This window comes from Pipra filicauda, unplaced genomic scaffold (assembly GCF_003945595.2).
Source record: "Pipra filicauda isolate LSUMZ 115617 unplaced genomic scaffold, ASM394559v2 scaffold307_size998922_pilon, whole genome shotgun sequence".
NCBI lineage: Eukaryota > Metazoa > Chordata > Aves > Passeriformes > Pipridae > Pipra > Pipra filicauda.
In genome coordinates, this window is record NW_024104429.1 from 72,065 (window position 1) to 90,622 (window position 18,558).

At 41.0% G+C, this 18,558-nt stretch overlaps 1 protein-coding gene across 1 annotated transcript in view; it reads right to left on the reverse strand.

Moving 5' to 3' along the window:
* Nucleotides 1–1,818: 1,818 nt before the first annotated feature.
* The window catches only part of LOC113983382 (mitochondrial peptide methionine sulfoxide reductase-like), a 163,623-nt gene continuing 146,883 nt past the window's right edge, over nt 1,819–18,558 (reverse strand). The window contains exons 4-5 of the mRNA XM_027712439.2: nt 16,544–16,648; nt 1,819–2,107 (exon numbers count right to left, since the gene is read on the reverse strand). Of these exons, the coding sequence (XP_027568240.1) occupies nt 1,848–2,107; nt 16,544–16,648 (365 nt within the window). The 3' untranslated portion in view covers nt 1,819–1,847. The remainder of the gene's footprint in view (nt 2,108–16,543; nt 16,649–18,558) is intronic.

Here is an 18,558-nt window from a genome sequence, read left to right on the forward strand (position 1 = left end):
TTATCTGGCACGTGTCACTGCCAGAAGAGCCTGATATTTATTTTAAATTGCTGCAATAATAAGGGAAGTGGTTGTATTAGATTTACATTAAAATCATGTAATGCAAAACATTTAATATGAAAAGGGATTCCTGAACAAATTGTTTGCTCAGTGTGTTTCCCATGCAACCACTCCACTGCTCCTGCAATACCTCAGTAGATAATATTGTAGATATTGTTGTTAATAATACATAGGAACCACAGATCCCCAAGGAATTTCAGTACATATTTGCTGTATTTCCTCAGTTGGCAACACCGTCCCTTCCTTCCCCACTTCAGTGCAAAAACAAACTCTACATGTGCTCACTTACAGTTGTGCCTAATTATATAAATGTACTAATTATACACACTTTTCAAATGGTGATAGACTTCAAAGTAGGTAAATTTTAAATGGTGCCATTAAGGAAATCTATTTGATGATGGAAATTTCTGTAATATCATCTTGCAATCTCCTACCTTGCAATTTTGCTTTCATGTCAGTATTTATTTAATGACAAATAACAGCAGAGAATAAAAGAGATGGGAAAGCAAATTAAAGCTGTAAGATTTGCAGGGTGATATTGGTCAGCAGATTCTAACAGAAAGGAATAAAAGGAATTTGAAAAAGCAGTGGATCTAAGGGAAATAATGAGAAAAAAAGTTCTGAATTACAAATATGAAGAGTGAACCTTGCGAAACCACTCTGTTAAATCACATAAACATCTGCAAGACTGACTTCTCCCCATGTGTTCAGCTACTCAGGAGAAAATATGTCATTGAACACCTCATTTACAAGCACAGTTCTCACACTGCTAAGAAAGACTTTCAGTTTATTTACTTGCAGTTCAGAGCACCTCTTTGCACACAAAATAATTCCGACTGTACGTAGGAACCAGCCCTCCGAGCTCCTCCAGAGCTCAACCCCCCCAGTCACACACACATTGGGGAAACCCAAACTGCTGCACAGGGTTTCAGCACCTGAACCTCCTCTTTGAACCTTCTGACTGGCATATAAAAAATACAGTTGTTTACTTTTAACATTAAATATTCACCTCGGCTCCTGGTTCTTTAACATAACACAAGTGAAGTCATCATATAATTCAGCATATGAACATTGAGATTCTTTTAGCACTATTTAAGTCCAGTGCTCTGATGACCCAGGCTGAGTGGGTTTTTTTCATATAAATTATAAGCATTTATATTCCATAGAAATGAAAATAATTTCTATTTCATAAAAGTCATAAGAATTTCTATTTCTCTTCTGTAGAAACTGGATCTTGCTTTGAAAAGAGCACGAGGCAGCTCAGACAGCAACCACAATGCAGAGACACTGCAGGACACTAATCCCCCTGCCTTTAGTTAAATAATAGCTCATGTGGCAGGGAAGAGACAGAATCCATCTTCCCTGAAAAACAGGGCTGTACAGAAAGGGAATTGGTTGATCTTCTCTCACACAAATCCTTGTGTCAAAACAAATACTCTTAGTAAGTCACGGGCTGTCACATCCCATCACAGACATTTATGGAATGGCTTCATAGAAGCAACTTATAAGCAGCAGGTGGGTGATCCTGAGTTATGCAGCTCAAATATTGATCAGGACCTTCCCTCAACGTTCAGGAACTCTTGGATCTGAGATTTTGGGTTCACCCTTCTGAACCTACAGGGTTCAGGAGATGCTGGAATAGCTCTAGGATCACAGATTTCTGCTCTGGTGCAGCCACATTAAAAAAATCTCTTCCAGAGATTCAAAATATCTCTGCATAAGGACCTATTTTTCTGAATAGTTATAAAATGACTCACACAAACCAACACATTCATAAAAGTTGGAATTTAAAGCAACTGTGATGCAAGTTCATTATCTGCACGAGGAGCTCCAACAGCAACACAGAAAACGCACAGCACAAGGAGTGATGTTGTGCTCACTGGTGACATCTTTGACCTCTGCTCATATGGGAAGGAATTCCACACCCTTCCCAGTGTTACCTTTTGATATTCTTCCTTAGACCTCAAGGCAGCTTCCATCTGTTCCTGGGAGAACGTGTAGATAGCCGAGCGATACTGAGTGCCAACGTCATTGCCTTGCCTCATCCCTGGAAAGAGAGAAAACACGGAACACCATGAGGATCAGCCTCTCCCCCTCCCTGGGCTGCTGGGAGAAGGTCAAAACACCGGAATTTCATGGAATCTTAGCACGGTTTGGGTTGGAAAGGACCTTAAACCGTCTAGTTCCAATCCTCTGCCATGGGCAGGGACAACTTCCACTAAATTTAGGATGCTCCATGCAGCTGGATTGGCACAGCCTCTTCCAGTAGGTATTTTTAGGAAGCCCAAGTCTTTGGTTAAAGAGTCCCAAAGAGATTCAACATTGATACATCCATTTAAATGACATGCAAATGAAATATGAGCATTTCACATTTATTACATCACACAGCAGTCAAATCCAGATGCAAAACTTTCAGTAATTCAGCTGCACTCCCTGCTATCCATCTGAAAATATTCATTTTGAACCATGCAAATAGTTACCAAAAATGTTGATTTTACCAAAAAATGTTGATTTTACCCAGTGCTTATAATTTCTCTTGTGCTGGAGGAGTACAAATTTTATGGCAGAAAGGTTCAAAATACCTTTGGAGCAAACCAGTTACTCTTGGCACAGGTTGCCCAGAGAAGTTGTGGACTCCCCATCCCTGGAGGGGTTCAAGGCCAGACTGGATGGGTAATTTAGGCACAAAGGTTTTGTGATATTTAAATAATCCCTTTGAAAGGCTGGTTGTATGAAGTTGCCCATGTACAAATTTCCAAAATGTGAGATGGATTCTACCTGTGAAACTATAAAATAATGGGTCAAAGCAGAGAGATGATGATTGCCCCCCTCAGGTGAGCAGCCCACATCGGGTTTGGTGTTATGCAGTTTTTCACACACCTTGTTCCCAATTTTGCACTCAAGAACATGATTTTTTGCTTTGCTGTAATAAAATGTGTTAATTTTGAGTTTTGTCTGGTAGTGTTGATGAACTTGGGTGAGTGAAAAAAAACAAGTGAAACTGGAAATCATCAGAGTTTGGCTTGTGACTGCCATCAGACTACAGAGGCCCCTTTGAAGATTTCCATCAACTCTCAGGACTATGGAGATGAAATGGAAAAGAAAATATATGTCCTGATAGCCCCCAGGCAAAGGGCAGAGGGTAGAGAAAGAGCCTGTGATACTGGGGAAAAAGATACATCAATATATTATTACTCATTAAATCCTGGTAAGTTTTATTCCTCTTTGTCTTTAGAAGGCAACAGAAAAACGATTTAAAGGACAGGACAATAAACAAATGAAAACTGGTTGAAATATTTATGAACAGAGAGATACAGAAATACTTTAAAATATGTATTAGGGCTAAAATTTCTTCTGATGACCAACAGTTACATAAAAGAATCTGAAACCAAAACACGTTACGGGGTTTTCTGATTATTTGTGTGACTTTTTCACTGGTAAATTGTATTATTACACCTAAAAACAGTGACTGTGCTCTTCATCAATACTTAATAGTGTCAACTGCCAGGCAGGGAATGTTTTGCTCATTCCTTTGCAAATGCTTTTCAGGGAGCTCTTGTAAATCCAGTGCTACTGAAGAGTTAGGAACAAAATGAGTCCAGGCCCGGAAAGCCTTAGTTTTGCCAGGATACGTTAATGCTAATTGATGTCTGAGCTTAAGCATTAACATTTTACAAATCTATTTATTGCTTAACAAACTATTTAACAATCAACTAGGGAGCAAATCACAAAAATCTCTCAGAATGGGGGATCACTCCACAGTGGGCTAATTTCTACCATGAGTTGGAGTATGAGTTTAGCACAAGTTCATGTGCTCTGGGAGAGAAGATAAGATTATTTAATATATGCATGTGCCACCAGGACAGAGTAACGGAGAAGTAAGTCAGCTAAATTAATTTATTGAAGAGAAATTTAAGAGAAGAACTGACTCTGGTTTAAAAACACATTTAGAGAGGGGAAAAAAACCCAGAGAAATAAAGATCTTTAGTCTTGTCAAAGTTGCTTAATGAGGTTGGGTAATTGAAAGCCAAAGTGTAAAAAAATGCAGATGGGAAATAAGGCAATATTCAAGCAGTAAAGAGTGTTTCTCCTTTGAGCAATGCACCTAAAGCCACATTCCATTCCTGAGGGCTTTAGATCAAGGATAGACATTTTCATAGAATCAGAGAATCATAAAACAGTTTGGGTTGAAAGGAACCTTAAAGATCATCTCATTCCAACCCCTGCCATGGACAGGGACACCTTCCACTAGCCCAGGTTGCTCGAAGCTCCATTCAACCTGGCCTTGAAGAGGGATGGGGCAGCCACAGCTTCTCTGGGCAACCTGTGCCAGGGCCTCCCCACCCTCACAGACAACAATTCCTGCCCAATATCCCATCTCTCCCTGCCCTCTGGCAGTGGGAAGCCATTCCCTGTGTCCTGTCCCTCCATCCCTTGTCCCAAGTCCCTCTCCAGCTCTCCTGGAGCCCCTTTAGGCTCTGGAAGGGGCTCTCAGGTCTCCCTGGATCCTTCTCTTCTCCAGTTGAACCCCCCCAGCTCTCCCAGCCTGGCTCCAGAGCAGAGGGGCTCCAGCCCTTGGAGCATCTCCGGGGCCTTCTCTGGACTCTCTCCAGCAGCTCCACGTCCTTGTGCTGTTGTTCCCCAGGGCTGGAGGCAGCTCTGCAGGGGGGGTCTCACCTGAGGGGGCACAGGGGCAGAATTCCCCCCTCCCCTGCTGCCCACGCTGTGGGATCAGCCCAGGATACCAAAACTCCCAGAGTTGAACCATGTCAGTGATGAAAGTAGAAAGCTAAGGAGGATTCAGGCTGTGCAATAACAGCCCCTCTCAGAACCAAATGCTGGTTTGGACTGTTAAACCACCCCCATGGAATGAAGAAGACTGAACAGACATTTTATGTATTATCTCAAAGTGCAGCTTTAATGTGATCAAACATCTAAGCTAAAATGTCATTTATTTTCACTTGTTACTTAAATTAATTTGTACCTAAATCTCCCCCAATACATAACTAATACATTATTTAAGCCACAAAGACTTTGGGATGACAAAATAAATTCCTTGTAATAGACATAACCAAGTGCCACTGTTGCTGTTGTTATCTGTAATGTCCCTCACACAGACAAACTGACATCTCAAGGGTACATCACTGACTTTTTAAAACCCTCTGGCAAGTCCTATTTGCTGGGATTCACTAACTCAATGAGTAGCAAACAAGGCAAGAAATTCAATTTACTAAACAACTGTGGTAGGATGATTGAGCTTAACAAACTTAACAATCTTGTCTTTTAAAAAAAACACATTTACTGAATAAAAAGTGACCTGTGCTTGGCTCTCTAAAAATTCCACAAGGTATTTGTGCTTAAGTTCTTAACTGGCAGAAGGAATAATTCCTACAGAACATCAGCTGGATCTTTTAGGAAAATGCTGGTTTCCTTCAACTGTGCTGCAAGAAGTCTCAAAGTCATTCAACCTGCCAAATTAGGGATAGTTTTTAGGGTAGTTCCAGGGGATAAATCTCTTCCTGAAGGACATAATAAATAGGCAAATCTGTCAGTAGGGCCTGATCCTCCTTTTCATTTGAGGCTGAGATCATACACAGGTTCCTAAAGTTGTTAAGCAAATATATTACCCCTGAGGAATCATGGAATGATTTAGGTTGGACCTTTAAGATCATCGAGTCCAACCATTTCCCAGCACTGCCAAGGCCACCACTAACCCATGTCCCCAAATGCCACATCCACATGGCTTTGAAATCCCTCCAGGGATGGAAACTCCACCCCTGCCCTGGGAAAATACCTGTCTCCCTGACCAGGTGATCAGGAACACACCCAACACGGACAGGAACAAACATACCCTGGAGTTGTAGGACTGGCACTTGCTGCTGGTGCCTGAGACAGTGAAAATCAGCGTTTATGCTGGGAACAGCCACAAAATCTGTCATCAAAGAGATGTTTAGACAGAGAGACTGATTTCAGAGCTGATAAAAAAGTAGAGAATTTCCACCTCTCTAGCAAGAGACAAAAATATGTCTGGATGTGGTGCCAAAGTGTATAAGCCCAAATCCTGTGTGAGCACTGGCCAGTTGCTGTAAGCTCTTGTTTCTGGAGGATGAGGAAGGATGAGGGCACCTGGAGCTCTAAGTGTGTTTAGATGTTGGGCAGGGATTATATCCAGGTCTTTCACTTTGGCTGACCAAAGCAACTCAGCCTGGACCACTCTGGAGAACATAAAATGTCCTCACTGTGCCAGCAGAGACCAGAACACCAATTAATCACTAAATGCCCTCAAGAGCTCAGCACTTGTTTTATATGAAACAGAAATTTGTGGCCAGAGGATGGTAGAAAGAAAAGGGAGCTGTGAGGCTCTCCCAGATCCTGCAAAAGGAATGATTCCCAGGTTGAGATTGCCATGGAATATGAACACATTTCCACTGGAAAGCTGTTATTTGCCCAAATGTAGAAAACAGGCAAAGAAATGGCTGTAAAAAGCTCTTTCTTACCAACACTGGTATCTTCTGATGCACCTGGGTAGGGGTGATTTAATTTTGGTCTCCCCAATATTCTCTGGCATCAGAGCAGTAAATACCATCTCTCTTTTGGTTTGGAGGACCAGAATATGGAATGGAATATGGACTCCCTATCCATGGAAGTGTTCAAGGTCAGGTTGGACAGGGCTTGGAGCAACCTGGGATAGAGGAAGGTGTCCCTGCCCAGGTCAGGGGGGTGGAATTGGATGATCTTTAAGGTCCCTTCCAACCCAAATCATTCTGTAATTCTGTGATTAATAAAAAAAACATATTTCCCAGTACATTTTTCTTAAGAAATTGCCAACAAGCAAATCTGGTTCAAAATGGTGAATCTTTTATATATTACCTATAGAAAGCTAAAGCAAAAGACACTTTATTTTATTGGCTAAATCAAGGAATTCTTTTGAAGACTCAATCCTCTAATGGCTTGAAAGTAATACTTAGACACCACTCCTTATCTTCTCTCCATTTAAAAATAATAAAAAAATGTAATGGCATCATCCTTCAACTTTGCTATTCCCAGAAGATCCCAGGCATAATGGAGATAAATGACTGAGGTCTGTGAGACTCTTCTCTGCCATCCAGTGAAATTTTAAAGGGCAGTTCACAGCTCTTATTTTTATCATAATTTTTTCTGTGATTTATAGACTTTTCTGCAGCTGTCACTTATTTTCTTATCCCCCCAGAAACCTGATACACTGATTGGCCGTTTTCTTTTCCCCAATCAATCCTTGCTGAGTTAAGACTAATAAAACTCCTTCTTCCAGCTCATCATAGAATTATTTAGTAAAAATCAATTGCACCATGTCACCCTGGCTTGATGTCATCACTCACTATAATGATTACATCTATACAGCTTAAAAGTTGCCAGGGGAAAGTAAAACTCTTTATAGCATATGATTAAAGGAGAAAAATGTTAATAGGAAAGAAGTTAGTTACAGGGCTGTGGATTGAGAGTTCTTGATGATTTTCAAGGTGCTGTGGTGCAGGAAGGATAAATGAAATATAAAAGAGTTTCTTCAGAAGGTTAAAAATACATTAATGAGCTTGGACATATTAAAGGAAACTTTTACACTGTCAACAGACCAAAGGTTCAGAAAGTTTTCAATAAACACAGTTTTCAGTGTCAAGGAGGAAACTGTATTTCTGGTCTTCTTTTGAAAAAAGAAGATGGTATTTGAGATGATCTTTAAGGTCCTTTCCAACCCAACCCATTCTGTGATTCACGTTCCATATGCAATATTGTTCCTCTAACAGTTCATATACAAAACATCACAAAACTTCACATCACAAAACTAGAAAGGCTTAAGGAAGCCTTGATTTGAGAGTTCCCTGTATGCTTCATTATTTATTAATTCATTCAGATATAACATTCCTTAAATGCTCTATAAACACTCTTTGACCTTTGAAGGAGGTCCATGATCTATCTGAGCCCAAAAAAAAACCCCACAGGTTGGTTTTGATGAATATCAAAAAGCTCAAGTTTTAACTGCCACTGGCAGACAGGAATTTGAATCCACTTCTAATTATTAATTGAAAATACATATTTACCAGCAGTGCCTAGAACTGATGAATAGAACAGTGAATTATAAACATAAATGATCCTTAATGGCACTAAACTTATTGTAGGGAACTTTTAACTTCAATCAAACATGCTTTAACTTTAATCAAAAGTTAAATTATTAGTTTTAGATAAGTTTTTAGACTTTTTCTGTCATAAAGAGACATTAGGCTTTTTTGAAAAGTGCCTTCTCTCAAAAATCTGTCTCTGAGATGGATGAACCTTGACCTGCTGGGGCAAGTCCAGAGGAAGCCACAGAGATGCTCCAAGGGCTGGAGCCCCTCTGCTCTGGAGATGGGCTAGGAGAGCTGGGAGTGTTCAGCTGGAGAAGAGAAGGATCCAGGGAGACCTCAGAGCCCTTTCCAGTGCCTAAAGGGGTTCCAGGAGATCTAGAGAGGGACTGGGGACAAGGGATGGAGAGACAGGACACAGGGAATGGCTTCCCACTGCCAGAGGGCAGGGAGAGATGAGATATTGGGAAGGAATTGTTGTCTGTGAGGGTGGGGAGGCCCTGGCACAGGTTGCCCAGAGAAGCTGTGGCTGCTCCATCCCTGGAAGTGTCCAAGGCCAGGTTGGACGGGGCTTGGAGAAACCTGGGATGGTGGAAGGTGTCAAGGTTGGAACGAGACGATCCTTAAGGCCCCTTCCAACTCAGACTATTCCATGATTCTGTGTACATGGGAAGGGAGTGAGATTTTTATCAATATTTATTGGTGCAGCAGGAACAGCTTCCAGGAGTGGGCAACCAAAAGCTGCCCAAACATAGATGCTTCCTTTGGGGAGAGTCAGGTGTGTTGACTGAATCTCTACCAACATCCATGGGTGCTGAGACTCTCCATGCCTATGGAAACATCTAAATTCAGTTGGATTTAGCTCAGCTTATCCCACCTGACAAGTCTACACTGGTCAGACCAACCTGACTGAAGATCTTAACATTCTTCAAACCCAAGTAAGTGCACAGAGCAGAGATGTCTGGAGGAGACTGAAGGACATGACACAGGGCATAAAGATGCTCCATATCTTCTATGGCACAGATGGAAACTGGTATAATGCACAAGAGGACCTGACATGGAAAAAGACATTTCTGTTTCAGCATCTGATTTGGGCCCTCTTTGCCTGTTTTATTTTCTCCACGGATTAGCTGTGCTGTGATGCTGGAAAACAACTGATCATGCGAAAAAATATAATTAAGAAACACAACAATTCAGGTCTGGTGCTGCACAGGGCTTGGTTATGGAATCACACACATTTGTGTTGTTTTCTTTATGTGCCTTCTCTTTTCATTTATCAGTTGTTCACTGGTGTCTTGCCTCAATTCAAACACGTGTTAGCACCGTGAATCTAAACCTACTACGAACCACCAGGTGCTGTTGCAATAGCAATAAAAATAATTAGTGATAACAAAAATAACAGTGTTGTCATTCGCCTTTATCAGCAGATAAGCTCAGGGGACATTGCTCTCTCCCAACACAGACAACTGAGCTCTTATAAATATGCAGGAGAAAATTGCAGACGGGGAAAAACAGTCATTCACTGAAAATATTGTTGTTCAGAAGAGAGTCAGCTTTGACCTCTTGTACCTAATTATACACGAAAACAAAGATTAAAAGCCTACTAATAATCACCATAAACTATGATTAATGAAGCCACGCTTCAGTGCCTCAGATTTCTAGACCCAAGTACAGTAAATTCACTGGTGAGTTATTTGAAGAAGAAAAGAAATGTTTGGTATCACTTTATTTCGACTTTGTTGCTTTCCTTGCCTAAAGATTAGGAAGAGTCCATCCAAAAATTCTGCAGGAAAACACATTCTGAGGTTGCTCTTTTCTAATTCTATAAACACACATGAAAATCTAGAGGTTGTTATTCCCACCACATCAGCTTCATGGAATCATGGAATGCTTTAGGTTGAAAGGACCTTTAAAGACCATCTTGTTCCAACCCCCTGCCATGGGCAGGGACACCTTCCACTATCCCAGGTTGCTCCAAGCCCCGTTTCATCTTCAAGGAAACATTTTCTCATCCTCAGGGAACTATTTGATTACTGACCTTCACAATACCGAAAGATAAAGTTAATTTTTAGTAGTTCTGGGGAGCTGGTTGACACATCCTTGTCAAATATGAAACAAACAGCCTAAAAGTAGTTTAAAGGTAAGAAGAACTCAGAGCCCAGAAGGAATTTTGCCCTTGAGCCAGAATTGATTCAGCACCTCACAGTGCAAAGAATTCAGCCTTGTCAGCAACCACCCTAATAATTCCCTTCATTAGAAAAGATGCAAAGAAAACATCATCTCCCAAACTGGAAATATAGGCCAGTAAAAGTTTATTCCAATTTACATGGATAAGAAGAGTCCAACGTGCAAATTAGGTCACGACAGCTAAAACTCCTGGGGACCCAAAGCAGTCTAATAACACTGATTTATTTTTAATGCTTGTTTAGCTCTAGAGGAACACAAAGAATGGGAACAACAGAACATGAGACATTTTGGTTCATGAAAGAACTGAAGCTGCATCCTCAAAGTGCAGCACTGGGTAAACATCACGGGCAAAGACTTTACTACTGACTTTACTACAGGTATTTTGGAGGTGATTACGGGCAAGGGACTAAAGTGGATGCTGGTGGGATGGGTTGACATCAGTCAGCTGTCCCACCACTGGCATCTCATTGGAAAGAGCAGGAATTAGAAGAACCTGAAGTCAAGAGAAGACACTGTCTCAGAAGTCACTGTCTCCTACCAAACAACTCAGTGCACAGTTGAACGTTCAAACCTGCAGGAACCAAGACACATTTATCTTTATTGTGCCTCAGCACATCGACTTCCATGGTTTCTGTTCATTTATCAACACAGAGCTGTGTTTTAGTCGCTTCCTTCAGGAGCCTCCCAGCAATGTCTTTGCCACTGATTTAATTAGCATCCTCTCCACTGTATCCTCCAAGTCATTAATGAAAATATTGAAGAGTATTGGACCAAGAATGGCTCCCTGAGGGGTTGGTAATTCTGTTTTGAATATATTTAATATGCCTGGTGACAATAGATTTTGTATTTCTGCTGTGTTTTTGTTACACCTTTAATAATGCTGAAACCATCAAGACTCTTAATAACCCTCGAAATCCACGACAGAGGTGCTTTAATCTGAGACTTGCAAATTTAATTCGAATTATTAAGGGAAGCAAGTGAGAGAAATGTAAAGGAAAAAGATAAAAAATGGTTATATTTTACAGGGAGAGATTCTCTTTTTTCCCTCTTTAATCTCTAAAGGAAGTTCCAGGCCTGTAGCAGAATTCATAATGCTGCTTTAGGGTCGCTGTAGCGTTTTTTATGTGTACAGCTGTTCTTCCACTGGTATAAGTAGACACATCTGCTCATTAGCAATACAATGTCATTTCTAGTGTCTAATTTTAATTATTTGCAGATGATAGATTCCTTATGCAAGGCCTAAAAAAAGTACAATCCTTCAAAAACTGGTGAGAAATAAATATACCCTCTGCAACTAAAGTGGGTCAGCACAACGAAAAGCAGATATTAATCTGGAGAATTCCTGTCTCAGCACTAAGGCTAAATGCCAGCGTGTTTGGAAGGTCAAAGGGAGGAGAAAAGGCTTGTACATCTTTTCTTTCTCATGTATACACAAGACATATGGGCTCAGAGATGTTCTGAACGGATCTGGCAGGTGATGAGTTTGTTGTAGGACAGATGGTCCTCAACTGCTGGAAAAATATCAGTGCTGCTTACATTTCCTGCACAAACACAGGCAAGATAAGGACTTCTCCAGGACAGGAGGGGGGAATGGGATCACTCACAGTGACTTTGGGTCTTGTACGTTCACAAAGAACCTGTGAGGCCACAGGGAAGTTTCCTGGGTGGCCGTGGGTGGCTTTGCCCTTCACCCCATTTTGTCAAAGGGTGGCCAAAACTACTCTCAGCTCCTGCCACTAATTCAAAAAATCCAAACAGGAAGCCAGAAGGAATGAAAAAAGGGTGGGATTTGTGTACAACAGGGGACTGTAGTCGTACCTAAGATACGGGCTGGGAAGGACTGGGTGCTCTTGATGAATGTGGGGAGCAGAACTACCTAAACAAGCACCTGTTTTGGGTTGTACTCAGGAAAGAAAAGAGCTAAGGGAGGCAAAGGATTTTTCATTTCTCCCAAATGGGTTTTCATAGAATCCCAGAATGGTTTGGGTTGGAAGGGACCTGAAAGATCTCTTTCCACCCCCTGCCATGGGCAGAGACACATTCCACTAACTCAGGTTGCTCTACAGATAAATAAGGTTTTTTGTGCGCTTGACCTCTGAACAGCCAATGAGTCTTTCTTTAAAGTCTTCTTGGAGTGGGTTGAAATTTTTGACACACAAAGAACTTCACCCAGGGTCAGGAGAACCATGAACACTGAGATGCTTTACAGGAGTCACCTTGGCACCACAGCAAACACACTCCTCTGGTGTCAGTTTGATTTTTCCAAAGGTTTGGAGAAATAGTTTTTGATACCTCACAAAGAGTGGCCAAACTTTCTGATCAGATCAAATATGACATGTTCCTCCCTGAACATAAGCACAGTGGGGTTTGGAACTGGCTCGTGCACTGCAGGACAGGGCTGATGCCAGAAGGGTGGTCCCGTTTACAGTCACGCTCCTGGCGATTTAAATCCTGGCTGAAAATCCCATTTCACTTCCATTCATGCAGGGCTGATTTTCAGCTTGAGCAGAGGACTTTGGCATTGCCAGTGTCAGCACAGAGGTTGTATCCTGTGGAAAGCTCTGGGGAAGAGAAGCAAATTGCCCTTTTCCCTGACAGTGAAGTCAAAGATTAGTTTACAGCAATCCTGAAATGCAGCCTGAGGCACAACACAAACTGTCCCAGCAGAACCATTTCCAGGGTGCAATTTTAAGGAGAGTCAGGCTTATATCTTCAAAAAACCTGGAAAGTTCTGAAGGTTGGCCCCATTAGAGCAAAAAACAGGCACTACAGACTCTGCCCTACACATCTAGAAACTTCAGAAAAACAAAATTATCCACAAAGTGATTAGTCGGAAGATTTCTTTTTTTGCTATATTTTCAGCCTCTCATGACCATTCTCCTTTTCTGTATGAATGACAAAGAAACAACGATCTCAGAGCACTTACAGAGCTATACAGAGCAATCCTCTGGTAGATAAGATCATTCCTGGGAGGGAAGGAATGCTGCTCCCAGCACCAGAGGCTGAGCAGAGATGACAGCCATATGCCACTTGGCAGAAGTCACGGGGTTGTTTGTTGCTTTTTCAGGATCCCAATTCTAATGAATTATAAAATAGAGCCTAAATTAATAGTCGAGAGGACTTTATCAGGGCCCCACGCTTAGGAGATGCTCATCTGGGAGAATCTCTTTCAACTCAGAGACTGTTTGACTTGATCAAAGGTTCTTGCTTTTCAACTGACTTCTGTACAATCCTCACACTCAAGAGCTTCATGAAACAAGAGCCAGGCTGCTTCCCAGAGACAATTCGAATCCCAGTGAGATGTCAGTCTCATCTTAAAGGCCAACTGCTTGGAAAGAAGGAATTTCTGAATATTAATGCCCTCCTACAACAATGAATGACGGGACTGCCAGTCTGTGCTCTTTAGCAACTTGGTACCAACCAGGCTGATATTTGAAAGGTCTTTATCTGCAACAGAATGTACATATTTGATGTTTAATGACATCAGAACAATCATACAAGTGTGTTGTCTCTGCTAGGGGTAGAAGAGATGAAATGGTGTTACCCCAGCTTCTGGGAAAAGATAAAACAGACAAAGCTCTTCTACTCTGGAGTAAGAGCTGTACTCAAGAAGTCCAGCATTCACTGGTTGTATGAGATACTGGATTCAGCCAAAGACTGTGCTGAACTTCATGAATAAGAAATCTTTCTAATTTATCCACTTAGGAAAAAACTTCTCTTTGACAGACCAAGTCCTGCATTCCCATAAGGTTGCCTAAATAAAACTCACTGTGTGCACACAGCTGAACCTCAGGGAAGGAGAAAAATACTGCAGGTCAGAAAGTTAACTCACTTTCATTGTCTTTACATAAAACCACATTTCCCACAGGCAGCTAAAAACAGGGAGGAGATGAAAATCAAGGCAAAGAAATAATCCCACCTGAAAGATGTTTTGCTCAAATTTGAAAGGGGAGATAAACATCTTACAGAACTAAGAAATTTGACACTGGGACCTCATGGCTTAAGTTCTCCTCAAATCAACAAAGGTGGCAGAGGTGGGATGAGCTTTGCAAAGTTCTTGAACAGAGACCAGAAACACAGGATCACTTAGGTTGGAAAAGACCTCAGATCCCTCTTTTCCTGTCACTCCAGGCCTTTGTAAATAGCCTCTCTCCCCGTTTCTTGTAGGCTCCCTTCAGGTACTGGAAGACCTCAATTATGTCACCTCAAACCCTTCCCTTTTCCAGGCTGAAAGAAAGAAGTCACCCTCTGATGATGGTCAGCTTCTGATAATCCAAAGAAAAAAATAATCAAAACAAAAAAATCAAGGGAGAAAACCTCTTCCTGACCCCTCAGAGCAAACCAGGAAGGCCCAAGAGCATGAAGTGAGGATGGTTAATGTTGAATCAGAGAAATGGTTTGGAAGGGACCTTAAAGACCAGTTCCAACCCTCTTCCATGGTGGGTCTGTCTTAATGCAGAGCTGCAAGTACTCCAGGGATGTGCAGACAAATGTCCCTGAACCAGCCAGAAGGGAAGGGGTTGGGAAGGGAGGCTCATAAATCACCAGTGTGGGCCACCACCCTTGACAGACACAGAATTTCTTCTCCTGACTCGAATCAAACACCTCTTTTAAAATGATAAATTGTCTCCCCTCAGAGACTCGAAATGATGGTGATGGAAAAAGACTCCCATGTTTAATTACACTGGGAGATGTGAAGCTGCTTTATTCCGAGGTGGAACTTTTCAAACTTCGGCTTCCAGCTACTGGAGCTTGTCCTGGTTTATCAGGGGTCGGGTTGTCAACTCACTGTCAGGTTCCTGCAAGGGTTCCTTGATCATGGTGTTCACAGAATATCCTGAGTTGGAAGGGACCCACAAGGATCATCCAATCCAACTCCTGGCCCTGCACAGGACACCTCAACAATCCCACCCTGTCCCTGAGAGCGTTGTCCAAACACTTCCCGAGCTCTGGCAGCCCTGGGAAGTGACCATTTCCTAGGGAGCCTGTTCAGTGCCCCACCACCCTCTGGGGGAAGGACCTTTTCCTGAGATCCAACCTGAACCTCTCCTGACATAGTGCTGTGTCTCTTCAACTAGTAGAACGCGTTTATTCCCAGCACCAGGTTGGGTTTCTGGGCTCTGTACCCTTTCTCTGTCCCTCTTCAAATGCCCAGCAGTATTTCCATATGATCCCTGAGATGGCAACTCAGGAACTGCACAAAATGTTCTGATTTTACTGACCCTGAAGAGAGAAAACAGCTTTAACACTCCTGATTAAGGCCCTTTTCATACAAAAAAGAGTTTCAACAACCACTTTTATCTCTGCATTGTGCTCTGGGCTCACTGAAAGACACTTATCCACAACAACCCCTGAATCCCTCTTAGAGTTACTCTTTCCTAGGAATGGCATCACATTTTGAAGGTATCAACTGCATTTTTTTCTTATTCCCAGATGTAGTAACAAGTGGCATCATTATGAGAGCTGTTAAAACAGTGCAATGAGTTACTGTGTGCAGTATTTCTGGGAAATGGTAGAAAGGATGATGTTTATTGGAACTACATAAACAGGCAAAATGTTTTCTCAACACAGTTTCCCATTTCTGTTTGCACAGATGTGGGAAATGTCACCACAAAGCCCTTTCCAAGAAAGATAAATTAAATTAAAAGGTTTGAATCAGGCAAATAGATGGAATGATCCACTGATGCCTCCACACACCATCTCTCACCTCTTTTTGCTCCCTTTTTCTAATCAGAAAGTATATTCAGTATCATTGAAGAATAGAAAACCCCAAAATTTTTATGACTTGTAGAAATGAAATGAAATAAAATGAAATGAAATGAAATGAAATGAAATAAAATGAAACGAAATAAAACAAAATAATAGAGGTTTTGAATCTGCAAAGAAATACACGTTAATTTAAGGGACAAAAGACATTACAGCGTAAATTGTCATAATCAAAGTTGAAAAGAATTTTCCATTGTCTCCTGAGCCACTCTGTGGGAATTTTCCCAGCCCAGCCAGCTGGAAGGGAGGAGGGGCATTGTGAGGTTCTGTGCTCTCATTCTCTCTCTCCCTCTTTCTCTGTCAATAAATGTCTGCAATCATATTCTTGAGCTCCAGTGTGATTTCAAGGTTCATCTCTTCCATGCAGCTCAAACACTAATTATCCCAGCTGTAATTAGTAAGATAATTAAATACTGGCTCACTCATCACTCTACCTTGTGTCGGGTCGTGATTCTCCCAGAAGACCTTGAGCAGTTGCTCAAAGCTGATGTTTTCTGGCTGATAAACCACTCGAACGGCCTCGGTGTGACCAGTCCTGCCTTCAAAGACACAATAAAATCAGGGGAGAATTAACCAGGGCACATTCAGGTTTTTTTACCTGAGATACAAAGCACAACCCTTTTCTATTTTCCTAAAACTATTCTGATTTACCACCATTTATTAAGTTTTTTACACACGATTTTATACTTGTTTGGACAAGGCCATCATGAATAAACCATCCAGAGAGATGATATTACAGCAGTTAAAGGAGAAAAAAATTAATACTTTTTATATGTTTGTAACCAAAAATTAGTAAAATATTTTAAATATTCTAAATAGAGCATTAAAATATAAAAACGTGGGTGTCTAAGTTGTCTTGAAATTCTGAAACTGGGTTTGTTTCTGGGGGGATATGGATAAAGGAATTGATAATAAAATAATCATAATTACTATATAACAGCAATAATATTGATTATAAAAGCAAATTTCAAGGGTGTGTTTACACAAGGTCACGTAAATAATTTCAAGTTAATTCACAATATCCAAGCCACTGATGCCAACAGAGCCAAAAGAGTCAGAGTCTGAACTTTAAACTTTATGACAGCAGATGAAGGACAAGGAAGATTAGCAGGTGTTACAGCACATAAAAAAATATTATGCCTATTTTTCAGTTACACTGTGAACAGAATTTTTTCATTTCTTACGTGTTTATGACTCATAATGTTATTGAAAGATCCACCCTCAGAAAATATGAAGGCTACATAATTCACTTCAATTCTAATTAATAGTTACATTGGTGAGTTTAGATCTCTCAGGGTGAAAGTCCCTTGCACTGAGCGCTACACAAGCATTTTTTATTTTATATATATTATCATTATTTAAGAAATTAGGCATATCTGTTGTCATTATATATCCATGAATGGGAAAAAAAATCTTATTCTTCACTGAAATCATAATAAATAAATACTAAAATAAATAAGCTGGACAACCACATCTGCCTTTTGGTGGGGATATAACAAGCTCTTTGATCACACCAGGGAGGCTTTTATTTCATTTATACCAACAGAAACTCCAGATTTACTCAACTGACTTCAGTAGAATTGTTGAATTTCATGCAGGGCAGCAACCAGGTGATTCTGGCCCAGTGATGGGTCCTGAATGAGTTGTCACCAAACAACAAAAATCAGAATTTGTGAGTAATCTGAGGAGGGCTCAGTAGAAACACCAATTCAGTACCAAGAGAAATTTGAATTAAATTAAAAAAAAAAAAAGGTAATAAAAATAAAAAGGATCTTTGGATATATTAAAGAGATGATGGGGAAAAGTGTGACAGCATTTTATCAGCTAATGGGCACCTGAAATGAAGAAAACCTAAATGAGGCACAGAGAGCTGGTCTAGCTCATAAAAAGGATTTAAAACTGGGATCAAATTTAGTCTGGAATGCAGAGGACTAAAAGAAGACCCATCTGGGATATCTGTAATCTAGATTTTGATAAAACCAAATTGGTTCCTATCTCATGTACTTCACAGTGTAACCAAGATCAGCTCACTGAGATTAAAAGAGAACATCAAATTCCATGTAAAGCCGTGTCATCCCGTCCTCCAGGCACTGTCCAGGCACAGGGTGACCCAATTCCCTCTTTCACACTTTGCCTTTTGCAGTCCAGGGAAGCAGCTCGTTATCTGAAGTCAAATCCTGCTGGTAGGAAGCAGGAAGGATCAGCCATTTAGCAGAATAAAAATACAAGTCAGAGATAATTGGCTTAATAATAAAGTGAAATGGTCTTTCATATCATGGCAAGAACTGACCTTAGGTCAGGGATGGAATTTATTCCAGATCTCCTGGTTTAATATGGACCATCGGTGAAAATAATGAATTTTGACATCATTGAAGCCCAGGTTGGGACTTTTGTTGCTGCTGGAGATAAGGAAGGAGAGCGACCAGCCAGTGGTGTGTCCAGATCTTGC